A 27,092-nucleotide genomic window follows, 5' to 3' on the forward strand; every position below is an offset into this window, starting at 1 on the left:
ATCGCTCCGGCCCTGAACACTTCCTTTAATTATTTATTTTATTTTCAGGGACTACCCCCAGCAACGCTAGGGGTTGTGTCTGCTTTGGGCGTTGCTCAGCCCATCAGCCTGCACAGTGTAGCATAGTGCCCGGGCTCGGTGATGCCGTGCTTGGAGACCACTAGGGGCCACACCCCACGGTGCTAGAGGGTTCAAACCCAGAGCCGTTTGAGCTGCTATTGCCTTGGCTCTGTGGATGAAGACTCGAGGCACCTTTGGTCACCGTTGCTCTGTCGGGAGGAAAATTGATATTGTCAGCCTGGCTCCTGGCATCTGAACGTTCGCTGTGCGTTGTGGGGAAACACAGGAGGTGTCACCCTGTGTGCTCCCTAGAGTTTGTGCCCTAGGAAGGATGGTCAGTGCTCAAGAGTGCTCCTAACAAGAGCAGACTGGCAGAGTGTCAGCCCAGCTCTGTTAGCCAGGCAAGAAGGACCGTGCAAAGGAAGGAAAGGCTGTGAAAGGCACAGCGGGGCACGGAGGGGATTTCTAAGAACAGGAGAGATTGGGGCCAGAGAGAGAGCACAGCAGGAAGGGCAGGCGCTTGCCTTCATGTGGCCAACCCATGTTTGGTCCCCAGCGACCCATATGGTCCCCCTGAGCGCTGCAAGATATAGCCCATAAATTACAAACAACAACAAACCCGTAGAGATTAAGGACATGATTTTAGTCCTACTTGAAATCCTACAATGGCTGTGTGACCTTTTGAAAGTTACTTAGGGTCACACCTGGTTGTGCTCAGGGGTTACCCCTGGTTCTGCACTCAGAAATTGTTTTTGGCAGGCTTGGGGGGAGCTATGAGATGCTGGGGGTCAAACCTGGGTCTGTCCTGGGTCGGCTGCATGCAAGTCAAATTACCCACTGTGCTATCACTCTGGCTCCAGATTTTCCTTTTTTCTGTTCTTTTTGTTGTTGTTGTTGTTGTTGTTGTTGTTCTTCTTCTTCTTCTTCTTCAAGTTTTTAGGTTACACTCAATGCTCAGAGGTTACTTCTGACTCTGCACTCAGGAATCCTCTTACCAGTGCTCGGCAGGACCTTAGGGGATACCAGGGATCGAACCTGGGTCTGCTGTGTGCAAGACAAGTGCCCTCCCTCTGTACTATTCAGCCCGTGATTTTCCGATACCCACTTCTTCATTTGCAGAGTGCTAACACTGACACCCTAGATTTCAGGCTCAATGAGTCTGTAACATGTTATCTGGTCTGGTACGTGAGCATCCACTTAAAAAAACTGCCACTAATACATGGCTTTTAAAATCTTTCTGCTTTGTCTGGACTTCGGAGTTATACCTGGCTTTCCTTATGACTTACTCCTGGCTCTGTGCTAAGAGATCACTCCTGGCAGGGCTTGGGGAATTGCTGTGGGTGCCTGGGATAGATTGGGCAAGCATGCGTCCTGGCCCATTGTGGTATCTTATTTCTCCATTCTTTCTTGCTTTCAGGTAAACAGGTGTGTTTTTTTTTTGTTTGTTTTTTTTGGCCACACCCAGTGATGCTCAGGGGTTCCTCCTGGCTATGCGCTCAGAAAAAAAAATCACTCCTGGCAAGCTCGGGGGGGTGGGGGGGGGGAACGGACCATATGGGATGCTGTTGGATTGAACCCTTGGATCAAACCGTGGTCTGTCCTAGGTTAGCACGTGCAAGGCAAATGCCCTACTGCTTGTGCCACTGCTCCAGGTCTGTTAATCCAGGTTCTGGGTGACCATTTCCCCTGTTTCACCCCAAAGATCCCTATTTGTCTGGTGAGGTGGTCTGTTTTCCTTTCGTCTCTTAGCTTCCTCCTTACTTGTTTGTATTCAGTGTTTTGTGTTGCCCAGCCTTAGGGTGTTTTGGTGGCAGGGTAAAGGACAGTTGTGGGACTTGCAGGAAAGAAAGGCAAGATTGTGTTTAGGCTCTAGCTCCATGCTGTGCTCTGAGTCTTCTGAGTCTCTCTTAGAAAGCAGTTTTAGAAATCAGGGGCCTGTTTTCCATCACAATACGAAAAGATTTTAGGCTTGGGAAGTTCTGGGGGAGGAGCCCTTGGCCTGCTGGAGAGGGGGTGAAAGTTTGTTTACACCATGCTGTGCTGGGTTCAGGGCACAGATGATGGAACCTTTGCTTTCTTTTTTTTTTTTTTTTTTTTTGTGGTTTTTGGGTCACACCCAGCAGTGCTCAGGGGAAACTCCTGGCTCCATGCTCAGAAATTGCTCCTGGCAGGCACGGGGGACCATATGGGATGCCGGATTCGAACTGATGACCTTCTGCATGAAAGGCAAACACCTTACCTCCATGCTATCTCTCCAGCCCCAACCTTTGCGTATTTTGTACACAGGAGGCTCAGATATGCTCCCCAGCTACCAGCACCACCTAGTTACCTGAGCATGGCATGAGCGACCTCCAGACAGACAAACACAGACAGACAGACACACACAGACACACACACCCCCATGGCATCAGCAACCACACATATACACATACACAGCCCCCAGGTATCTCGCTCTCTCTCGCTCTCTCGCTCTCTCGCTCTTTCGCTCTTTCTCTCGCTCTCTCTCGCTCTCTCTCACGCTTTCTCTCTCTCTCTCTCTCTCGCGCTCTCTCTCTCTCTCTCTCTCTCTCTCTCTCTCTCTCTCTCTCTCTCTCTCTCGCTCGCTCGCTCACTTTGGGTCGCCCAAGTACAGCCAGTAGTGAGCCCTGAGTGCAGAGCCTGGAGTGAGCCCTGAGCCTATTGAGTTGTGACCTCCCAAGCAAGGAGGAGCTACTGGTCTCTCTGGACGGGGTGGTTGCATTGCATTGTCAGATTTGCCAGACTTGTCCTTGTCAGAGCTGTGTGTGATGTGCAGGAGATCCTGCTCTCTCTCCACCTGCTGCTCCCTGCTCTTCTGGAGAGCCTGTCTGTGAGGGCCTGGCCGTGTCTAAGCGTTACCATATCCGCTCATCACTCTCATCCTTACCTCACGTTTTTTTTAATTTTTTTTTTTGTGTGTGTTTTGAGGGAAAACATCCAATGATACACAAGGGCTACTCCTGATTCTGCAAGCAGGGGTCACTCCTAGCCGGTCTAGGGGACCATATTGAATGGTGGGGGCTGAGCTGTGTTACAAGGCCAGCACCCTTCCCTCTGTACTATCTCTTTGGGCCCCCTAAATTTCTTTTTTTTTGTTTGTTTGTGTTATCTTGGTCTTTCACTATTTTTTCTTTCTTTGTTCTTTATTTAAGTACTGTAGTTACAGAATCGTTCTTAGTTGGGTTTCTGCCCTAGACCTAAATAGCTTCTTAACTGACACCCTGCTTTTTGTCCCTGCTTTCCCCATAGTTTGTTTTCTACAGAACAGAGTGGCCATTGCTGCCCACGAGGCTCAGGGCTGTCCAGAGCCTCATAAAAGCCCAGATTCTGCATGGCCCACAGAAGGGCACAGTGTGTCTATGTGGCCCCACAGCAATATTAGTTCCCCCATAGGAGTTCCTGACCTGGCCGGCAGTTTGTTATCGTATATGTGGATTCTGATTTCAATTCCACCGGGCCCAGGACTGCATCTTTCTTTAACAAGCACCCAGGCAGCAGTGCACTGGTCTGGGTGTGTCCAGGACAGCTAGTCAAAGGCCTGTTGTGCTCAGGGCTCCTTTCTTGGGATGCTCCTCTGTGCTCTTCATATGTCTTATATGGACATACCGGCTTGTTGTCTTTAGTTTGGGAGTGGGAGTGAAGAAGGTGAGATAGGGAGGAGAAGGGAGGAGGGTTCCACAACAGTTCTCGAGGTTCTGAGCTGTCCTAACTTGCTCCAGTCATCCCGGACTGTGGGACCAGGTGCTCTGAACCCGAGTGCCCTTGCTTGAACCACACAGTGGTGCTGTGGGCCACCAAGGCTACATCCCATGGTGCTCTGGTACTGGGAAGACCATCCAGGGCTGGAAATGAAACGTGGGTTTGTCAGGCCCTGCAGCCTTCTGAGCTCCTTCCTTGACCCTGCCACAGTTTTGTCGTCTTTAAGCTCATTCCTGTATCAGTGTCTGCACTCCCTACTGATAGCACCTCAAACAGCCACCTTGCCCCTCATTAGCTGAGCGGCTGCTGGGGTCCTTGACTGCCCCAGATAAGCCACATTTCTTAGTTTCCAGGTGTGTGTTTCTATCCGTGTGTGTCTCCGAAGGCTCTTTCATGGGCGTTGGGAGGCTCGCTTATAGCTGTGTCCCCAGCCTAGAATCAGTGCGCCGAGTGCAGCTATTGCTCTGAGTTATGCATTAAGGGATGAATCCACAGATGGTGGATGTCTCAGTTCTCCCCAGAGATGCTGAGCAGCCTTGAAGGCAGAGATTTCCAAATCTCCCTCCCCTCCTGTTAGTTGCTTAGCCCTAGTCTGTCCTCTGGTGCCCTGCTCCCACCTTAGACTTTTAGTTTTGCCCTCCGTGGTTGTTGGATGTTGGCCACATTATTCTCTAAGGGCCTTCTATATTTTTATTTGTTTTTTAAAGAGTTTTTTTTTTTAAGTAACATGACTCTAGTCTTTATAAAAAGTAATAAGGGGCCGGAGTGATAGCACAGTGGTAGGGCTTTTGCCTTGCAGGTGTTCGATCCCTGCATCCCATATGGTCCCCTGTAGCAAGTCAGCCCCTGAAGAGGTTGACTGATGGTGGGATGGAGGATGAGGCCTTTTTCTTCCAGCTTGGAGCACGCGTCTGCCACCCTGTCTAGCCCACGGTTCTGAGGTGAAACGGCTGGTAAACAGCTCGCAGACAGTCAGGCTCGTGGAAATATTAGACTTATTTGGAGGACAAAACTGAAGTCCAAAGACTCAGTTTCCATTCCAGCCAAAAAGCCTCGGCCTTCCACAGACCCTTGTTTTTATCCCCCAGAGTCAGGTACCACCCAATGGTGGGATCAGATGCCAACCAATGGTGGAAGCAGAATCAGGTCCTGCCCTAGGGTGAGGGCAGAATGCAAGGTCATACCCTAGGGTAGGGCACAATCACCAATCAGATTAGGGTGAGTAACATAGTAATCCCCCAAAATATTTACATACACAACAGTCCCCTGAGACTGCCAGGAGTGATTTCTGAGTGCAGAGCCAGGAGTAAACCCCTGTGTGCCGCTGAGTGTGGACCAAAAACCAAAATAATAATAATAATAATATTTTGGGGTGGGGAGGCTCACACTTTCTGCTGCTCAGGGGTTACTCCTGGCAGGGCTTAGGGATATAAAGGATGCTGGGGATGGAACCCAGGTCTGCCACGTGCCAGGCAAGTACCCTACCCACTGTACTACCTCTCCTCCCCGTAAGTTCTGTCACTTTTTGTTTGTTTGTTTGTTTGTTTCGGCCACACCCATTTGATGCTCAGGGGTTACTCCTGGCTAAGCACTCAGAAATTGCCCCTGGCTTGGGGGGACCATATGGGACGCTGGGGGATCGAACCGCAGTCCTTCCTTGGCTAGCGCTTGAAAGGCAAACACTTTATCTCTAGCGCCACCTCACGGCCCCAAATTCTGTCACTTTTTAACGGTTTGATTTGTATTCTCCCCAGCTGCTTTCTGGACCTATTGCTTTGGGGTTTATCAGTAAGGAAAGAAGGCTGCAAGTTGCTTCCCAGCTCAGGAGGAATCTTGGCAAAATAGTGCAATGTATCACTGGCCTTATCTAGGCTGAAGCCAAGTATCATTTCTGTTGAGCATTTGAGAGAAATGGAGGTTTGCAGAAGTCATTTGCTCCAGGTCTTGCTGAGAGTAAGGATCTGACCATGTGTGGGCTCAGGCTGTGCCACCTGCCTGCTCTTTCATGTGGCCTGAAAATGTGGGCACAGAATTGGGTTGCCAGCAAGTGGGGTGTCAAGTGCAGGTCTCTCCAGAAGAGGCCGAGGAAATGAGAGGGTGAACACAGACACATCAGACCCAGACAGGAAGCACTCAGGCAAAGACTCGGGTATTCAAAACCCATTTGCAGAATGGGGGGACACCGGGGATCCCTGAAGTACCAGGTAAAGTGAGGTCACCAGATGTAGAACTGGGGTTCTTCCCTGTGTGTAAGAAGCTGTAAGATCTTGATTTGGTATGCAAGCTCAGTATTATCTTTAAGTGGTATGGTTAAGTAGGAAGCCAGAATTTTATCTATAAACGAACCGAAAAGCACAGGTCGGTGGCCCCTCAACACCCGTCACACCAATTCAATAGATGTCACCACTGGCACCTCCCGAGTCCCTTCCTCCACTTAGACCCATGACACCAAGCACCGTGCCTTTCCCACAGATATTGTTTCTAAGATTACCCACATTCATATAGAGCTGGAGAGCTAGTTTGGAAACATTTTCTTATTTACTATAGTACAGTTGCTGAAAAACTCATTCTTAGTTCAAGCTCAGGCCAGTGAGACATGCCTCCATCTCATAGCACATCCTGTTTGTAGGTACAGAGAATATTCTCAGCCTCTACCTTGCCACTTGATGCCCTTGGAAAAATCTGTCGTGCGTCTGTGTGTGTGTGTGTCTGTCTATCTGTGTGTGTCTGTGTGTGTGCATGCCACGTCCAGTGGTGCTTGGGATGTTGGTCACTCTGTGCTCAGAGCCACCGACTCCCCTGTGAGTACTTGAGAGCACCATATGGCTGGCCCTTCTCTTACCCTCTAAATCTCCTTAAAACTCTCAGCTTGGTTCTCCAGGAATATTAATGTTTTCTTCTAAAATGAGAAATGAAAGGGCCGGGGACATAGGTAGTACAGCACGTAGGGCGCTTGCCTTGCACATGGCCGAATGGGTTTCATCCTTGGCATCCCATGTAGTCCTCTGAGCCCTGCCAGGAGTGATCCCTGAGTACAGACTAGGAGTAAGCCCTGACCACCGCTGGATGTGGACCCAAAACTAAAATATGAATAAAGGGAGATTGTTTTTTTAATCTATTTTCATGGCTGTTGGAAGTTGAAGTCTAAAATTAGTTTTCTCCCAGAAAGAGGTATTATTAATATCCTTTAATTTATTGTAACAAAAACGTTGATAACCAGCTAGCAAGAATATCCTGACCTTTGCATTGCAATATTGACCAGAAGAAAGAAAATGTGTATGTTTTCTTTAGGTCAAGTCTGGGATGAATTTTTCAAAACCTGATCTGAGGGGCTAGAGGTAGTGGTGTGGTGAATTTTTTTCACTGAAATTTTAAGCCAAGGGATTATTTTGAGGGGCTGTAAAGGATGAGGCTTAAGAGTACAGTGGGGGTTGGGGGAGTTGGTTACCTTTAGCAAGATGCAGAAATAGATGAAGCCATTATGTGTGTGTGAATATATATACACACATACACACATTAAGCTAAATAGAGCCAGGTTTCTTACTGCGTGTCACATTATGTCATGGTGAAAGGGACCCTGGGGATGACGCGGTGACAAAAGCCACGAGACCATGAGCTACATCTTTGGTTTTTCTCACAGGCATCCCCACGTGTGGGACATCTCTGTAATGTAACACCACCACCACCACCTTCGGGCAAGCACAGGGCAGGGCCTGTGACCTGGTAGACAGCTTGTGTACCCCAGCCATTGCAAGAGGGAAAGGAAGGAGGAGAAAAAAAAAATCAGTTTTGGAAGTTGAATTAAATGGCGGGAGGTTAGGAGTACAGAGGGTGATGGACAGGATCCGAAGCATCAAGCTGTGCTCACGGTCCTCTGAACATACATGTGTGCGCTGTAGCGAGAGGAGTCGAGAGAGAGGTATCATGTATTTTGCATATTGTCTAAAAGCACCAGTATCCAAGGAGCAGTGAAGTTATCTGTGGCATGGCCAGACCTTCATTGTGAATGTCTTTTTTGTTCGTTTGTTTTTGGCCTCACCTGGTGGCACCACTCAGGTTCCTCCTGGCTCTGCTCTCAGAAATCGCTCCTGGCAGGCTCAGGGGACCCTGTGGGATGCCGGGAACCAAACCCGGGTCTGTCCTAGGTGGGCCGCGTGCAAGGCAAATGCCCTACTCCGGCCCCTGTGAAAGTCTTCTATACACCTCTGGGTGTCCTTGGAGAAATGGTTGGTTCTGGGATTTGGGGCAGGGAAGTCCACAATAAGCCTGAAACTTCCTTTGCCCACAAGTGAGGGAAAGCTCCAAGAGGGGCCATGCCAAGAGGACACAGATCCGTTGGAAGAGGTTTCCAGCGGCTTAGCCAAGGATGAGGGCGTTCTGAGCATCAGGTGATCAGCAGGGAAGGAGCATACGGACAGAGTTCTGCTCCTGCCTGCTAACGAAGGCTTGAGTCACAGGCCGGCAAGCAGCCAAGAGCCAGGTTCACCTGGGAGTCGTATGGGGATGGATGTGTGACAGGCAACAAGATACAGGCATCATCACACTGGTATCTTGTGCTGCTATCTGGTGGCCTCTCCCACCAGTTACAAAGCGAGCGGAGAAATCTGGTGGAGATGGCCTTGAGCCGCTAAGCTCCGTTCTCACCTGTTCCTGCCTCCACCCAGGCGTTCCACGTCATCTCTGGTGTGGCCGCATCGGAGCGGCACGGGTGCCTACATGTGCCGGAGTTGAGTGAGGGCTGTATGGAGCCAGGGCCACAGAGGTCAGGACAGAGCGAGATGCGAGGCCCCACCTGAGACTGTCTGGGTCAGGCACTAGACCAGAAAGAAACCACAGTGTTGGGATAACACAGGATTCTTTGAACCCCAAGTTCAGATTTATCCTGGATCGAGCTGGTCTTGGAGCATTAAGGTTGGTTTCCCGCTGTGGTGGACTATATCTTGTGCTGTGGAAGAAGGTCCCAGTATTCGGAAATAAACCTTTATATTTGGTATACAGATAATGAGGCAAATGATTTAAAATATTATCAGGGGGCTGGAGTGATAGCACAGCGGTAGGACTTTTTACCTTACATGCAGTCGACCCGGGACAGACCCGGGTTCGGCTTCTGGCATCCCATAGGGTCCCCCGAGCCTGCCAGGAGTGATTTCTGAGTGCAGAGCTAGGAGTAACCAACCCCTGAGCGGTGCTGGGTGTGGCCCCTAAACCAAAATAAAATAGAATATTATCAGGGGGCCAGAGAGATGGCATGGAGGTAGGGCATTTGCCTTGCATGCAGAAGGACGGTGGTTCGAATCCCAGCATCCCATAGAGTCCCCCAAGCCTGCCAGGAGCCATTTCTGAACGTAGAGCCAGGAGGAACCTGGATCTATATAATATATAATATAATATGATATAATATAATATAATAAATATAATATATATTATAATATATAACATGCTACATATAAAATCAGAGGGCCAGGACCCTGTGATAGACACAGCTCCCTGTTGTGGCCTCCACAGCAGTTAAGAAAACAAACAAAAAAATCAACAGGACAGTCTTGTTGAGAAGAGGTTATCTGAGCACTGTCCTGTTTTCTTCAATGCAGGGGGACTTTCTCAAGCAGTTCGCAGGGGACACTCATGTCACCCAGTCCAACTGTTGGGGTTGGTTCGGAGCTTTGTTGTTGGACTCAGTGGAACTGGGGTTGAAGGGGCCACCAGAGGTTTAATGCAGCAGCCCTGTGCTTAAACTTTGCTGTACTTTTGGGTGGGGAGGAGGTTAAATCCTGTGGAGCGTTTGGCACGCACTCAGACTGGATCACTTGATGATATGGCAATGGGTCTTTTCATCTCGATACATTGTGTATTCTGGCCTCTGTTTCATTTTGAGCCCTTTTGGGAAAAGTTTATCACTTTCACCTCAAGGCTTTCACCTACTTCTACTTTGGAATGGTTCTCCGGTACAGTTTTTTATCGAGTTATTTTTACAGTTATTTATCAAGACACTGCAGTTTGTTTCTAGTCCTGTTAATGACCGAGTTGCATGCACGCACATTTCCAATACTCCGGTACACCTTTAATTTTGCTGCTTTGCCAAGGGAAACATTTTTGCCTAGGCGTCGCAATACTAGTCGCTTCCTGTGCCCCTTTTCCTGCTGGTAAGGATTTACAAAGGATGCACAGTTACAGCCTTTAAATGAGAAGCAATTCAGCTATGCCCGGGGCCCATAGACAGCTCTTGAGGGAAACGTGCAGGGATGCCAGCTATCAGGAGAGACCACTGGGCCTTCTGTCCCTCACCCAGGAATTCTTGGCCATCGTGCGTGTGGGGCGGCTGGACCAGTGCTGGGCCCTGTGCTTAGAAGTCCTACGGCCATCGAGGGCAGGTGGCTGGGCTGCTCTGGCCTGCCAGAAGCGGGTTTATGGCGTTTTCCTCACAGTGACAGAGCACACGCTTGATGGATGCTGCAGCCGCTGGGTGGTTTGATGGGATTCTAAAAATAGGCCTGCCCGCTGTGGAGTGGGATTCAGCTGTTTTTAAGCCCGGTTCTGAAAAATGGCTCCACGCCGGCACTTTCTGCATGCACGCGCTCCCTGGGCTCCGTGGAGTCTGGGCCATGTGGCGTTGGCACCAGGCTTTCTGGAGCAGAAACTAGAAGCCTGGCAGTGCCTCTTCTGACCCACCTGCCTCTCTCTGCACTCTGGGGTTCCCTGGGCCACCCCTTTTTTTCCCCTTTGGGCAGAGAACTGCTTTGCTAGTGTCTCCCATCAGGAGGGAAAAGGGAGAGTGAGGGGTATATTTTTACAGTGAGGTGAATGAGATTTAAAGGCAATTAGTTTCCACATAAGCATTAACATAGATAGAAATATAAGGGAAGAAAGGACCTCGCCGATCCTTCCCTGCTGGATTAGTCAAGGGTTTTAATTCCCCCCACTATTCCCTTTGGCCCTCTACCAAAAATGAAAGTCTAATTTCTAAGCAGTTTTACGTAACCATGGCATGGCTATGACTATCTGCTACTTTTCTTCATCAGACTGTACAGAATAAGCTTTCTCCTTGGCGCATAGAGCCCTCACGATTTTTCTTGCTGCTTTTGGGCCATATCTGGTGGTGCTCAGGATCTATTTCTGGTTTTATACTGGTCAGCCGTGTGCAAGGTCTGTGCCCTCCCAACTGGACTCGTTCTCAGCCCCAGTCTGATCCGTTTCAAATGATAAAGGATCTGTGTCTTGCTAGTCACTTATTTTTTATTTTTTTGGGGGGGTGCACACCCGGTGATGCTCAGGGTTTACTCCTGGCTATACACTCAGAAATTGCTCCTGGCTTGGGGGACCATGTGGGACACTGGGGATCAAACAGAGATCCGTCCTGGGTCAGCCACATGCAAGGCAAAACGCCCTACCGCTGGCTTTGGCCCCTAGTCTTTTTTTTTTTTTTTTTGATTTTTGGGTCACCTGGCAACGCTCAGGGCTCTACGCTCAGAAATCGCTCCTGGCAGGCTCAGGAACCAAATGGGATGCCGGGATTTGAACCACTGTCCTTCTGTATGCAAGGCAAACACTCTACCTTCATGCTATCTCTCCGGCCCTTAGTCCTTTTTTTTTTGGATTTTGGGTCACTCACTCTTATTTTTATGTACCACTGGAGTGAATGTGTTGATACTTCAGTTTCTGTTTATGGTTCGTTTCGAATTTTCCTGGGATGAGTCTAGCAGAATTAGAAGCATAAAATATATTTTTCATAGGATTATAATTTATACATTTTTGTTTTTACCAACTTCATCCTAAACTCAGTAAATGAAATAGTGTTTCGTGTTTTTTTCGTGTTTTTTAATTAGTGGATTCGAACTGTGTCCTATCTTTTGCTATCACATCATGGCTGAAGATAGACTTATTTCCTTGTTGAACACTGTTTCTGTTCCCAGAGAGCAGACTTTGGAGTCCGTGGTGTTCTGATGGTTTACATTTCCTCTTGCAGACTCTGAGTTGGTTCCTTAACGTGCCTCTGGAAGCCAGTCATCGGGTCTTGTATAAGTGAGGCCTAAATTTGTCCCCTGACTCCACTACCATCAGAAAACAAACAGAGCTTACTTTCTGAGTTCCTGGGTCAAGGAGCAAGCCCCAACAACACATGATAATCAGTTTACAGTATACAAAGGCCTGATGATACCAAGACACCTGTAGACCCCTGATATCAGGTGAAGTCTCTGGATAAGTCCCCATGCCTATTTATTTACATTTGATTTCACATTTATAGATAATCAGGCACAAGTGGTCAAGTGCTACAGATTTCAAGATTCCTCCTTTTTTTTTTTCTGGGGGGGAGGGGCGGGGGGAGCATACTCTGCTATGCTCAGGTTACTTACTCCTGGCTCTGCGCTTAGGAATTATTCTTGGCAGTGCATGGGGATGCTAGGGGTTGAACTCAGGTTAGCTGCGTGCAAGACAAGCATCCTACCTCCTATACTATCCCTTGTCCCCTCCCTCCATTTAAAAAAAGTTGGGAGGCTTAGCAGTGCTCAGGGATCATTCCTGGTTCTGTGCTCAGGGATCACTCCTGGCGGGGTTTGGAGGACGATACGGGGACAGAGATCGAACCCAGTGTGCTTGTGTACAAGCCAAGTAAGTGCCCTCCTGGCTGTGCTCTCACTCTGACCTGATTCCATTCTCTTTTTTTTTTTTTGGTGGGGGGGGGGGCATACCTGTTTGATGCTCAGGGGTTACTCCTGGCTAAGCGCTCAGAAATCGCCCCTGGCTTGGGGGGACCCTATGGGACGCCGGGGGATCGAACCGCAGTCCTTCTTTGGCTAGCGCTTGCAAGGCGGACACCTTACCTCTAGTGCCACCTCACCGGCCCCACTGATTCCATTCTTAAATGCTTTTCTGATCGATCTGTTGAGTCTTGCTGTGGTCTGAGGCAGGCTGGGATGGGCTAGCTGTCCCCCACCTCACTGCTGTTTGGCATGTTTGAGGAGGAGCCACTCCTTAGTGCATGGGAAGGATGAAATACTTTGACTCTTGTGTAAAGTGCATGGTGCAGGGTGTGGCAGACGTTAGGTGTGGGGTACATACAAAAGAACAAGAACAATGTGGTGGTAGATTTGACAAGTGATAAGAATCTGAAAGAACTTGGGTTTGGGTGCTCCTTGCTGAGTTATGGTGCTGTAAAGAGAGAGCACGAACTTTGGAGTCAAAAGAAACAGAAGATAGACTGTTGGCTCTGTTCCATGCAGGAAGAGACTTTTGGCCAATTACTTGGCCTACGCACTATTCCCCCTAAGTTGAAATATGTGTGAATTTGTGTAGTGCCTGACATGGATGTCAAGGGATGGTGTTATATCAGTAGCTCACACCTTAGCTGCTAGTTAAAGGGACATGCACTTCTCTGAGGCTTTCTTTTTTTTTTTTCTTTTTTTTTCCTTTTTTTTGGTTTTTGGGTCCCACCCAGCACCTCTCAGGGGCTACTCCTGGCTCTATGCTCAGAAATCGCCCCTGGCAGGCTCGAGGGACCATATGGGACACCAGGATTTGAACCACCGTCCTTCTGCATGCAAGGCAAACACCTTACCTCCATGCTACCTCTCCAGCCCCCACTTAGGTTTTCACCGCACAGAGCAAAGGCAACTGAGCCACATGCAGTCCCCCCCCCCCCCAAAGAAAAGATCCTATTTCTGGACCTCTGGATTCTTGAGCCTCATGACCTTCCAGGGACAGCAAGAAGGGCTAGAGAAGCAAAGGGCAAAAACCAGAGAACAGGGCCCGGAGAGAGAGCACAGCGGTGTTTGCCTTGCAAGCAGCCAATCCAGGACCCAAGGTGGTTGGTTCGAATCCCGGTGTCCCATATGGTCCCCCGTACCTGCCAGGAGCTATTTCTGAGCACACAGCCAGGAGTAATCCCTGAGCACCGCCGGGTGTGCCCCCCCAAAAAAACAAACAAAAACAAACAAACAAAAAACAACCAGAGAACATAGTAGAGGATTCAGTGGAGGCTGAAATCCAGAGAGGCGAAGGAAGAGAAAAGCAGCCTTTTACTTGTTTGCAGTCATTGAAGATTAATTCGTAACTGCCTAGGAGTTAGACAATGCATAGAAAGGGTTATTTTTGGGGGGTGTGGGTTTTGGGGCCACATCAGCAGTGCTCAGTGTTTATTCCTGGCTCTGCACTCAGAAATTGCTCCTGATGGGGCTGGAGCAATAACACAGCGGTAGGGTGTTTGCCTTGTACCCGGTTGATCCAGGACGGACCTGGTTCAATCACTGGGTCCCATCTAGTCCCCTGAGCCAGGAGCGATTTCTGGGTGCATAGCCAGGAGTAACCCCTGAGCATCACCAGATGTGGCTCAAAAAAAAAAAAAAAAAAAAAAGACAGACAGTCAGAAAGAAATTGCTCCTGGCAGGCTCAGAGTACATCATATGGGATGCTGGGGATTGAACCAGGGTCTGTCCCGGGTCAGCAGCATGCAAGGTAAATGCCCTACTGCTATGCCATCGTTCTGGCTCCAGTGTATAGAGATTATATGTAGATGATCAAATAGTTTTTATTTTTTGGGTTTTGGGCCACGCCTGGGGTTCCTGCTACACATGAAGCCTGTATCCCAGTCTTTTAAGCCATCTCCCTGGCTCTTGTTCTCTATTTTATTTTATTTATTTATTTATTTATTTTTTTTTGGTTTTTGGGCCACACCCGACGGTGCTCAGGGGTTACTCCTGGCTGTCTGCTCAGAAATAGCTCCCGGCAGGCACGGGGGACCATATGGGACACCGGGATTCGAATCAATCACCTTTGGTCCTGGATCGGCTGCTTGCAAGGCAAACACCGCTGTGCTATCTCTCCGGGCCCACTTGTTCTCTATTTTAAATTCCCCTCCAGTATTGATAGAAATCCTTGCAGCCTTAAGCAGCACTACTCAGAGTCTGTCTGCAGAAGTGACTGGCGGCTCCTCTCTGCCACCGGAGGAGACCGGAGACCCAGACCTTGCCAGATGGCTGCAAAGCCCTGCAGACTCCTTGCTCCTCATGGTTGGAGCCCAGTGCCCAGTGCCCTGACATCGGGGCTTGACTTTGGCATTGCCTTCAGTATTGAGCCCTGGGCATTGATTATTTCCCTGCAGCTTGGTGGTGCGTTTTGTCTGACATTTTTAGGTGTTTTGTTGAGGGAGGAATTTGAGTCCCTCTGGTATGCCATATTGCATGCAATAGAAGTCTCTCACTCCCTGAGTGATAATATTCTGCTCTGAAATCCTGGGAACGAGAGGGAGAACTCTATTAGTCAGGGTCCTGGTAGGAAACAGATGGCACATTCACACTGTGTAATTGGAGGAGCATTTAATTGTATCATTCAGGGCTCATTCAGGAAAAGGGAAGCTTTCTCTTCCCGTCTGAAAGGTTTCACTGCAAAAATCAAGGAGTCACCCAGTCGTTGGGAGGAGCGCGGCTGGGAAGTCGGGCCGGTGGTCCTGATGGACTCAGGATCCTGAGCCTCCTGGGGAGCAACCACAGCCACCTCCAGTGTCAGCTGCTCCTTTCCTTCCATCTTCCAAGTCTCTCTCCTGCTTTTTCTGTCAAAAGTTAACCCTGAGCCATGCTGGGTTCTGGAAAGATACTTCCCAGCATGGGATTTGCGGGAGAGAGAGAACTTAGAGAGACAGTGGTGGCCAGAGAGTAGAAGTGACTGGGACTTTTGCAAAGACTAAGCCAGCTTTGGGGCCACCAGGGGCGCAAAAAGACACCTCTGAGTGAGCAGTAGCAGCCACACAGAGGTACAAAGCAGAGGTGCTAGCCCTCTGCCTGCACTTCTGGAGCTATTGTCTCAGCCGGCCCCAATGACAGCAGGGTGGCCACTGGGGAAGAAAATTCCTGAATTTTTCTCTTTCCCAGCCAAGTGGCCTTTGGAGCCTTTTGACAGGCCCTAGAATATCCCTTCCCCAGGGCACAGGATGGGGCAGGGCTGGGGCAGCTGACATTCAGGAGGGGGCTCTTAACTCAGGAGCCTCTTGCTGAGTACAAAAGCTGGGCTCTTCAGGTGAGGGAGAATAAGCAGAGTGTGATAGTTAAACTTGGAAGAGGGGCGGGGGTACTTGAGGGGTAGTTTGGAGAAGCTTGTAACTGGAAAGAATACATTGGGCAGTGGGGGGTGCTGGGCCAAGGAGAGAAGGGAGTGTTGGCCACATGGAGGTCCAAAGTTTAGGTCCTTGGTGAGGTGCCCCTTCAGCACTCTGAGACCATGGGGGAGAGTTAGGAAAGAGTGGAAAGGAAGCGGGGGAGGAAGTTGGATTTGGGGTGGTGGTCTGTGGGACAAGAACATTCAGGCATTTCTCATCATTAATCATGTTGCTTTAAAGCTGATTACAAGGATGCTCTGGTTTTCTTGATAGTGGGATGATGTTTGTGATGGAAGCCTCAGGCTCCAAGACCAGGAGATTGGAGAGACGAGGGTCTGGAAGCAAACGACGACTCAGGAAATAATCCACACACAGCAAAGGGGGTAAAACAGGTCCAGGAAGCTCCAACACACAAGCCTTCCGCTCATTGGAGGAAAACCAGAAACTCAAGAGAGCGGTTTTCCTGAGACCTGAGATTTCATTAGGAAGAACCAGACCGCACCCTGGGGTGGGGAACAGGGAAGGGACCTGGTTAATCCAACAGGTCTGCCCTAGGAGCCTGTTTTGTATGCTACATCCACCAAGTCCCTTCTGAGCTGCTGGTGTACTTGGTTTTCCTAATAGCTTTTAGAACTCGTAAAAAAAAGGTGAACTTGCACTCACTTCCTGGTAATCACACATTTTGCATTTGCTTAGAATATTGAATTTGGTTCCCTTTAGGATGTGTTTTACTATGGGTTGATTGTGGTAGTGGTGGTGGGTCTCCTCCTCCTTCCCACCTTCCCTCTTCTCCCATCTCCTTTTCTTCTAGCTCCATAACAAAGGGTAGAGAGGAGAAGGTGTCCATAGGGCTTTGGAGGCTGGGAAATGGCCTTTGGAGAATCGAATCCAAATCTTTTTTCCTTTAGTGTTCGGAGGAAGAAGGGGCTGTCATTTGGCACATCCAGAGTTGCTCAGGGCTTATTCCTGGCTCTGTGCTCAGGAATTTTACATGGTGGTGCCCAGGATGCTATTAGCTATGCTGGGTATGGAACCCTGGTCAGTCTCGTTTAAGATAAAGACATTACTTAACTTCTGTACCAGACCCTAATGCTAAAGTGATCTTAGAAACTTTAGGAAAAATTTAGAGCCAGTAGCAACATTGTTTATGTCCTCTGAGGTTTCTAGAAGCCTCATTTTTTATTTACAGGGGGTTAAACAACTGCAAACTGTTTCGTATAGAGAGATAATTTTTGTTTTTTTTTTTTTTTTTGGTTCACACCCAGCAGCTCTCAGGGGCTACTCCTGGCACTATGCTAAGAATTCCCCCCCCCCCCCCCCCGCAGGCTCTGGGGACCATGTGGGATGCCAGGATTTGAACCACCATCCTGCATGCAAGGCAAACGCCTTACCACTGTGCTCTATGGCATTGAGTCTTTGTTCAACTTAACCTGTTGGCCACCATTTCCTGCACAAAGGGCTGCAGGCATGCAGAGCTGAAAGTTGCTCACCGTTAGCAGGAGCGGCGCAGCGGGCAGCGTGAAAGGGGGCAAGAGCTGCCGAGGCAGAGGTTGGGAAAGGACACATGGTGACTGCACACTGGGACAGGTGGCAGCAGTCACTGGCTCTTGCTCCTCCCGGGCTGTGTTGTGTGGGAGGCAGACAACCAGGCCCCCTGCGCTATGTCCACTCCCACTACTGTAAAATGAAGCTGGTGCATGATGAGTGGACTTAGGGAAGCCGGGACGAGCAGGTGGCTGGAACCCAGCAAGCAGCCTGTTCTGGAGGATGCAGGGCAGCTTCTTGGAGTTACAAGTGACTTGTGTTTGTTTCAAGACAGCTGTGGATCGGGAACTTAATCAGACTTCACATAAGAGTCACAGACGCTTGTGAAGCTATTCCCATAAGTGGGCCAGACTTTGGGGAGTCCAGAGTTAGAACCACCGTGAGCTGTGGCCACACTAAAGTCTCCGGCTCTCGTGTGACTGTGGAGGTTGTGTTTTCTTTGATCTGAACCTGGAAGATCTTGTGTACTTTTTAATTTATTTTTGTTAGTTTTGGGGTTATAACAGACAGCTCTCAGGGGTTCCTCCTGACTGCGCTCAGAAATCTCTCCTGGCAGGCTTGGGGAACCCTATGGAATGCCGGGTAATCATTGAACCCGGGTTGGCCGCGTGCAAGGCAAACGCCCTCGCTGCTGTGCTATCTCTCGCTCTGGCCCCTGGACCCGGAAGATTTTACAGGCAGCATGCTCAGCATCTTCCTGACCTGCTCTGAGCTGCCTGTATTCTCTCCTTTTGCCACACGGTTCTTTCCTCTCAGCATTAACTCCCACCTCTGAGTGTGGAAGCGTTGGTTGGTTGGTTTTGGAGATTCCTGGTGGTTGTCAGGGGCACCATGTAGTGTCAAGGATGTTGAGTCCAGTCATTTGCCAAGTCTGCTGAGTTTTCTCTTTGGCCCACATGTGTTCGTTTTGTCTGGTTCTCTAAGGCCTAGTTCTCATTGCCACTTGCTAATTCCCATCGCATATCATGCCTGCTGGGGGTTCCTAACACCAGGGAACAGAGTTTCTGTCCACTAAAGCTGATACCAGCTGAGCTGGGGAGATGTAGCATGTCTGCATTGACGGGGATAACTGTGGGGAAGGCTGCTTGGTGAGGTCAGGAAGCAGGGAGCCCCTGGGTGAGGGTGCAGAGTTAGCGGCTTCTGTTTTTAATGGGGTTTAATGGCCAGCGAAGACCTTCCTAATCCAGCGGCCTTTTGCCCTAGAACCAGGGAAGAGAGGAAGGAGGAAGAGAGAGGGAGGGAGGGAGAAGTAGCCCAGGTACACTGGGTTCCTCTGTAGAAATGCCCACTGGCCCCTTCAGGCTAGGAGACTAAAGAAAAGGGAGGGCAGGCTGTCAGAGGAAGTGCCTCCCTCTTGGAGGCCGTGTAAGACTTGGGTGGGGTGGGGGATAAACTGACCTTTAGGGCCCACGAACTAGCACAGCGGGGAGGGTGCTGGCCTTGCACGTGGCCGGCCAAGGTTCTATCACCAGAACTCAGTATGGTGTCCAAGCCCCACCAGTAGTGATCCGGAGTAAAGAGCCAGGAGTAAGCCCAGAGCAGAGACATGTATGACCCTCCCCCACAAAAAAAGAGAAAAGAAAAAGAAGAAAATAAAACTTATCTTTTAGAAGAAGAACTGACTTGACTGCCACTTAATTGCCAGTTACTCCCTTTTCAGCTTCCTCAGGGAGGTAACTGAGAAATTATAATAACTCATAGTTTGGAAACTGTCTCTCAGTGACTCACTTTATCCTATGTGTTTATTTAGTAATTCTTTTTTGTTTTTTGTTTTGTTTTGTTTTTATGCCATACCTGGTGGTCCTCGGGTTATTCCTGGCTCTGCTCAGTCACTTCTGGCAGGTTTGGGGGACCCTATGGAATGCCAGGAATTGAACCTGGATCAGCCGAGTTCAAGACAAATGCCCTTCCCGTGCTAGCGCTCCAGCCCCTCCTAATTACTTTTAAAATATATGATGTTGGGGCCAGTTTTCAACAGTGATCTTTGGTCACCACATCTCTGCCTTACACTGCCTCGTCCGTTGTACTTGGGAATTGAGGGTGAATCGTTGAAAAGGGAGTTGGGACATAGTCGCATTATCAGAAGAGATTGACCCCTAGATGTGTGGGGGTGATTCCAACCCTCAGGAATCTACACACTGATTCAAGTTGAGCATCCCGGGGGTGGACTCACTGCAGACTTCAGTTAGGCTAAGGGGTTTCTTTCTGATCTCGGGTGTTTCTGCTTCTCAGTTGGGCTGGGGGTGAGTTTTGCTTTATTGGTCCAGATTAATTCAGTGATCAGTCATGTTCCAGACTCGTCTCATTGAATCTAATTCGTGATGTGTTCTTTCTCATGCTGACTGCACGGTAACCTGTTGACTACTGTGGGGATGGGAAGATGACTGGGGGAGAGGGCACGCCTGCATTGCTTTATGTCCAGGGGTGCTCAGGGCTTTTTACTCCTGGCTTTGTGCTCAGGAATTACTTCTGGAGGGCTTGTGGGACCATTTAGGAATCAAAATGGCTGCCTGCAAGGCAAGTGCCTTACATGCTGTCCTATCTCTGACCCCCAGAACACTTATTTTGAAATGGCTGTATTTTTTATTTATTTGCAGCAACTGTGCAGCCCCATTGTTTAATCCATTTGAACAGAGGGGAAGCTCACTTCTCTAATAATATGATTGGGTGTTTGTTTTTGCTTTTTGTTTTGTTTTGGGGCCACACCTGGCAGTGCTCAAGGTATTCCTCATTCGTAGACCATACGGGATGCCAGGGATTGAGCCCACATCCGTCGCATTCAGGGCAAATCAGTCCTACCTGCTTTCCTGTCACTCCGGCCCTAATAATGAGGTGTTTGCTATATTGAATTTATATTTAATTAGAGTATTTCTCCTCATGCTACAGTGGAACTCCTGCCGCCCTCCCGAATCCATTTCTCTTTCTGGTTGCATTTTTAGAAGTGGATAAGAGAAGGAGATGGGCTCCAGAGAACTGTCTTCCTCCAAGCCCCTGATTTACCGTGCCCTCTCCATCGCGTGTGTCGGTGGTTTGATTTGCACCCGGCGATGAAATGCGTGGCTCATGGTTTTTTCTCTCTCCTTCGTTTTCAGGAGGGCTGTTGGCCTGCTGCTGTGCTGCTGAACAGTATGCAGTCCTTCCGGGAGCAGAGCAGTTACCACGGAAACCAGCAGAGCTACCCGCAAGAGGTCCACAGCTCGTCCCGGATAGAAGAGTTCAGCCCTCGGCAGGCCCAGATGTTCCAGAATTTTGGGGGTGCAGGCGGTGGCGGCAGCAGCGGTGGCGGCGGCGGACGTCGAGGAGCGGCGGCTGCCACGGCTGCGATGGCCAGTGAGACGTCTGGCCACCAGGGCTACCAGGGCTTCCGGAAGGAGCCCGGGGACTTCTACTACATGGCTGGCAGCAAAGACCCCGTGGCCTCAGGGACCCCTCAGCCCCCGCAGCGCAGGCCTTCTGGGCCTGTTCAGAGCTATGGCCCCCCCCAGGGCAGCAGCTTTGGCAATCAGTACGGGAGCGAAGGTCACGTGGGCCAGTTTCAGGCCCAGCACTCAGCCCTGGGCGGCGTGTCCCATTACCAGCAGGACTACGCAGGGCCCTTCTCTCCGGGCAGTGCACAGTACCCACAGCAGGCGTCCAGCCAGCAGCAGCAGCAGCAGCAACAGCAGCAGCAGCAGCAGGTCCAGCAGTTGCGGCAGCAGCTCTACCAGTCCCACCAGCCCCTGCCCCAAGCCGCCGGCCAATCGGCGTCCAGCTCCTCGCACCTGCAGCCCATGCAGCGGCCGTCCACGCTGCCCACCTCCGCATCCGGCTACCAGCTGAGAGTGGGCCAGTTTAGCCAGCACTACCAGTCCTCCACTGCCACGGCCGCCTCCTCCTCCTCCTCCTTCCCCTCCCCGCAGCGGTTCAGCCAGTCTGGCCAGAGCTACGATGGCAGTTACAGCGTCAACGCTGGGTCCCAGTATGAAGGCCATAATGTGGGCTCCAACGCCCAGGCGTATGGGACGCAGTCCAACTACAGCTACCAGCCTCAGGCCCTGAAAAACTTCGAGCAAGCGGCAAAGATTCCACCAGGGACCCAGCAGGGGCAGCAGCAGCAGCAGCAGCAGCAACAACAGCAACAGCAACAGCAGCAGCAGCAGCAACAGCAGCAGCAGCAACCACCACCACCACCACAGCAGCAGCAACAGCAGCACGCCCCACAACACGTGATGCAGTTCCCCAGCACTGCCAAGCTCCCCCTGCAGAGCCAGGTGGGGCAGTACAGCCAGCCTGAGGTGCCCGTGCGCTCCCCCATGCAATTCCACCAGAACTTCAGCCCTATCTCCAACCCTTCCCCGGCTGCCTCCGTGGTCCAATCTCCCAGCTGCAGCTCCACCCCATCTCCTCTCATGCAGAGCGGGGACAGCCTCCAGTGTGGGCAGGGCAGCGGGTCCCTGGGCTCCAGAAACAGGATCCTGCAGCTCATGCCCCAGCTCAGCCCGACCCCGTCGATGATGCCCAGCCCTAACTCGCACGCCGCCGCGGGCTTCAAAGGTTTTGCGCTGGAAGGGGTGCCAGAGAAGCGGCTGACGGACCCTGGCCTGAGCAGTCTGAGTGCCCTGAGCACCCAGGTGGCCAACCTGCCCAACACTGTTCAGCACATGCTGCTCTCCGACGCCCTGACCCCCCAGAAGAAGGCCTCCAAGAGGCCCTCGTCATCCTCCAAGAAGGACAGCTGCGCCAACTCGGAAGGCTCCTCGCAGCCCGAGGAGCAGCTCAAGTCCCCAATGGCGGAGTCTCTGGACGGAGGCTGCTCCAGCAGCTCGGAGGACCAGGGTGAGAGGGTGAGGCAGCTGAGCGGCCAGAGCACTAGCTCCGACACAACATACAAGGGCGGCCCCTCTGAGAAAGCCAGCTCCTCGCCCATGCAGGGGGCTCCAAACGAAGTCCCCCGGCTCAGTGGCAGCCCCGCCACCAGAGAAGAGGCCACCTCACCCGGTGCCAAGGACACACTGCTATCTTCCGAGGGCAACCCAAAAGCCAACGAGAAGTCGGTTGGGGTCATTGTCTCCCGGGAGGCTATGGCCGGCCGGGCAGAAAAGCCCGGTGGCTCGGACAAAGGCTCTCAAGACGATGACCCCACAGCCACGCAAAGGCCCCCCAGCTCCGGTGGGGCCAAGGAGGCCAGTCATGCAGCAGCCATACAGCCAGAACCTGTGGCGGCCGTGGGGGGCAAAGGCAGCAAGAATGGTGAGAGCAGCTCCAACCACAACGGGGAGGGCAATGGGCAGGGCGGGCATCCTGCTGCGGGACCCGGATTCATTGGCCGGACGGAGCCCAGCAAATCTCCGGGAAGCCTGCGCTACAGTTACAAAGACGCTTTTGGGTCCGGCATGCCAAGGAACGTCAGCGGCTTCCCTCAGTATCCCACGGGACAGGACAAGGCAGACTTCGCTGGCCACGTGGAGCGAAAAGGTCGCAACGAGAAGTTCCCCAGCCTCCTGCAGGAAGTGCTCCAGGGGTACCACCACCACCCCGACAGGAGGTACTCCAGGAGCACTCAGGAGCACAGTCAGGGCATGGCTGCAGGCCTTGAAGGCTCCGGGAGGCCGAACGTCTTAGTGAGTCAGACCAATGAACTAGCCGGCAGGGGCCTCTTGAACAAAAGCATCGGGTCCCTCCTGGAAAACCCCCACTGGGGCCCCTGGGAACGAAAGTCAAGTAGCTCCGCCCCGGAGATGAAACAGATCAACCTGGCCGACTATCCAATCCCCAGAAAGTTTGAGCTAGAGGCCCAGTCGGCCCATGAGCCTGGGGGTTCCCTCTCTGAGAGAAGGTCGGTGATCTGTGACATATCTCCACTCAGGCAGATTGTCAGGGACCCAGGGGCTCACTCGCTGGGACACATGGGTGCCGACGCCAGAATCGGAAGGAACGAGCGTCTCAATCCAGGCCTGAGCCAGTCGGTCATTCTCCCAGGTGGGCTGGTCTCCATGGAGACGAAGCTGAAGGCACAGAGTGGGCAGATCAAAGAGGAAGACTTCGAACAGTCCAAATCCCAGGCCAGTTTCAACAACAAGAAAGCCGGAGACCACTGCCACCCTGCCGGCATCAAGCACGAGTCCTACCGAGGCAATGTCAGCCCTGGAGCAGCCACCCACGATCCCCTCTCGGACTACTGCCCCCAGGACGGCAGGCCCGTGCCCATGCGCCGGATGCCTGGTCGGGTCGGCCGGGAGAGCATGCGGGGTCGGTCCCCTTCCCAGTATCACGACTTCTCGGAAAAATTGAAACTGTCTCCGGGCCGGAGCCGGGGGCCTGGGGGCGACCCTCACCACCTCAACCCACACATGACCTTCGCCGAGAGGGCCAACCGGAGCTCCTTACACACACCCTTTGCGCCCAACTCAGAGAGCTTGGCCTCTGCCTACCACGCCAACACGCGGGCTCATGCCTACGGGGACCCTGGCGCCGGCCTGAACTCTCAGCTCCATTACAAGAGGCAGATGTACCAGCAACAGCAAGAGGACTACAAAGACTGGAGCAGCAGTTCTGCTCAGGGAGTGATCGCCGCCGCCCAGCACAGGCAAGAGGGGCCCCGCAAGAGCCCGAGGCAGCAGCCGTTCCTGGACCGGGTGCGGAGCCCCCTGAAGAACGACAAAGACGGCATGATGTATGGACCACCCATGGGGACATACCACGACCCCAGTGGTCAGGACGGGGGCCGCTGCCTCCTGTCTAGCGACGGTCTGTCCAGCAAAGGCCTCGAGCTGAAACACAGCACCCAGAAGCTCCCGCAGGAGGCCTGCTGGGATCTCTCCAGGCAGACCTCCCCAGCCAAAAGTGGCGGCCCCCCGGGAATGAGCAATCAGAGACGGTATGGGCCCCCCCATGAAGCTGATGGCCACGGGCTGGCCGAGGCTGCGCAGTCGTCCAAGCCAGGCAACGTCATGCTGAGGCTGCCAGGTCAGGAGGACCACTCTTCCCAGAACCCCTTAATCATGAGGCGGCGCGTCCGCTCTTTTATCTCCCCCATCCCCAGCAAGAGGCAGTCCCAAGAGGTGAAGGGCGGCCACGCCGAAGACCGTGGGCGCCTCCTCCACCCCCCCAGAGAAGGCGCCGAGAAGGCCTGCAATTCCTATGCCCACCTCCCTCACAGCCAGGATCTCAGGTCTGTCCCTAAGAGAGAACTGGCCAAGGACCTCCCCGGCCCCGATAGCAGAACCTGCCCTGCCGTCACTCTCACCAGTCCCGCCAAGACCAAAATCTTGCCCCCACGGAAAGGCCGAGGACTGAAGCTAGAGGCCATTGTGCAGAAGATCACGTCCCCCAACATCAGGAGGAGTGCCTCCTCCAACAGTGCCGAGGCTGGTGTGGATGCCGTCACTCTAGACGACATCCTGTCGCTGAAGAGCGGCCCCCCTGAGGGTGGCAGTGCCGCAGCGCAGGAGGCCGAGATGATGGAGAAGAGGAAGGGAGAGGTGGGGTCAGAGCTGGGCTGTGCCGCAAGCCAAGAGCTGAACGTGGAGAAGCCCCTGGTGCACCCTTCGGAAGAGTGGCGTGGCAGCGGGGACGGCCAGGTTAAGACCGAGACCCTCCCGGAAACGGGCACAGCAGGCAAGGAAGCCCCCGGCGCCATGACAACTGCAACCTCACAGAAGCCCGGGGGTCACCAGGGGAGACCAGACGGCCCCCTGGGTGGGGCGGCCCCTCTCATCTTCCCCGACTCAAAGAATGTACCTCCGGTGGCCGCTGTGGCCACAGAGGCCGGCGCCAAGGCCGAAGAGAAAGAGAGCGATGCAGTGACAATTTCCCCCAAGCAGGAGGGTTTCCCCCCAAAGGGATATTTCCCGTCGGGAAAGAAGAAGGGGAGGCCCATCGGGAGTGTGAATAAGCAGAAGAAGCAGCAGCAGCAGCAGCAGCAGCCTCCACCTCCCCCGCCTCAGCCCCCTCAGATCCCCGAAGGTTCTGCAGACGGGGAGCCAAAGCCAAAAAAGCAGAGGCAGAGGAGGGAGCGGAGGAAGCCCGGTGCGCAGCCCAGGAAGCGGAAAACCAAACAAGCGGTCCCCATCGTGGAGCCACAGGAACCCGAGATCAAGCTCAAGTATGCCTCCCAGCCGCTGGACAAAACGGACGCCAAGAACAAGTCCTTTTTCCCGTATATCCACGTCGTGAACAAGTGTGAGCTCGGAGCCGTCTGTACGATCATCAATGCCGAGGAGGAAGAACAGACCAAATTGGTGCGGGGCCGGAAGGGTCAGCGGTCACTCACCCCGCCCCCCAGCAGCACTGAGAGCAAGGTGCTCCCAGCCTCCTCCTTTGTGCTGCAGGGACCTGTCGTGACGGAGTCCTCCGTCATGGGACACCTGGTGTGCTGTCTGTGCGGCAAGTGGGCCAGTTACCGGAACATGGGCGACCTCTTTGGACCCTTCTACCCCCAGGATTACGCGGCCACGCTCCCCAAGAACCCGCCTCCCAAGAGGGCCACGGAAACGCAGAGCAAAGTGAAGGTACGGCACAAAAGCGCTTCCAATGGCTCCAAGACTGACACTGAGGAGGAGGAGGAGCAGAAGGAGCAGAAGGAGCAGAGGAGCCTGGCTGCCCACCCCCGGTTTAAGCGGCGCCATCGCTCGGAAGACTGTGCTGGAGGCCCTCGCGTCCTATCCCGGGGCCTTCCTTGTAAAAAAGCGTCCGCCGAGGGCAGCAGCGAAAAGGCGGTCTCGGACTCAAAGCCCTCCATGCCCTCGACTTCGGAAGGTGGCCCCGAGCTGGAGTTACAAATTCCTGAACTACCTCTTGACAGCAATGAATTTTGGGTCCACGAGGGTTGTATTCTCTGGGCAAACGGGATCTACCTGGTCTGTGGCAGGCTTTATGGCCTGCAGGAAGCGCTGGAAATAGCCAGAGAGATGGTGAGTACCAGCAGTCTCCGAGCTGCCTGCTTTGCTTTGTGATGTTTCATTCCGGCTCTGGTTCACCCGTGAAGTTATTTGTACCTCACATAGTTGGTCATTCCTCCAACTTAGAGTCCCGAGGCCCCAGTTGACAGGAGATAAAAGTGCAAGATTTGACTTCTTTTAGCAATGATTCAGATTTGCAGGTTCTAGAATCATGCAAGTGTTACCCAGAGCATTAAGACAAGGTTCCCAGTTCATCTTCCTGGAGCCTGATTCCCCCACTAGTTTCTTGTTCCTAGTGAGTAAGTTTGTATGCACTTTGTGTTCGTGATTTATTTTTAAATTTTTCAGCATTTACTAATAATTTAGGAGTTTACAAAGTATACTATGGCTATATTTTCTTTTTCTTTGATCTTTTGGGCCATATTCAATGGTGCTTAGGACTTAACCCCTGGCTATGAGCTTAGGTATTACTCCTAGCAGGGCTTAGGGGGTGGTATATAGGGTGTCAGGGATCAAACTCGGGTCTGCCACCTGCAAGGCAAATGCTTTACTTGCTGTGCGCTCACACGCGCTCTCTCTCTCTCTCTCTCTCTCTCTCTCTCTCTCTCTCTCTCTCTCTCTCTCTCTCTCTCTCTCTCTCACTCACTCTCACCACACACACACACACACACACACACACACACACACACACACACACAATCAGGATACTCATTCTTTTGGTCTGTTTCATAATTGCGTGCCTGGGATAGTGGTAGTGATGGCATCTTCCCCTTTGCTGGAATGATAGAATCCCTCTCTCCTCCCTC

At 52.0% G+C, this 27,092-nt stretch overlaps 1 protein-coding gene across 2 annotated transcripts in view; it reads left to right on the forward strand.

Annotated features, from left to right (window-relative positions):
• TCF20 (transcription factor 20) overlaps window positions 1-27,092 on the forward strand; it is a 129,051-nt gene that overhangs the window by 72,216 nt on the left and 29,743 nt on the right. For both annotated transcript variants that reach the window (XM_049771529.1, XM_049771530.1), the window contains one exon: window positions 20,500-26,298. In XM_049771529.1, the coding sequence (XP_049627486.1) occupies window positions 20,500-26,298 (5,799 nt within the window). The remainder of the gene's footprint in view (window positions 1-20,499; window positions 26,299-27,092) is intronic.

Source organism: Suncus etruscus, chromosome 4 (genome assembly GCF_024139225.1).
Source record: "Suncus etruscus isolate mSunEtr1 chromosome 4, mSunEtr1.pri.cur, whole genome shotgun sequence".
Taxonomy (NCBI): Eukaryota; Metazoa; Chordata; class Mammalia; order Eulipotyphla; family Soricidae; genus Suncus; species Suncus etruscus.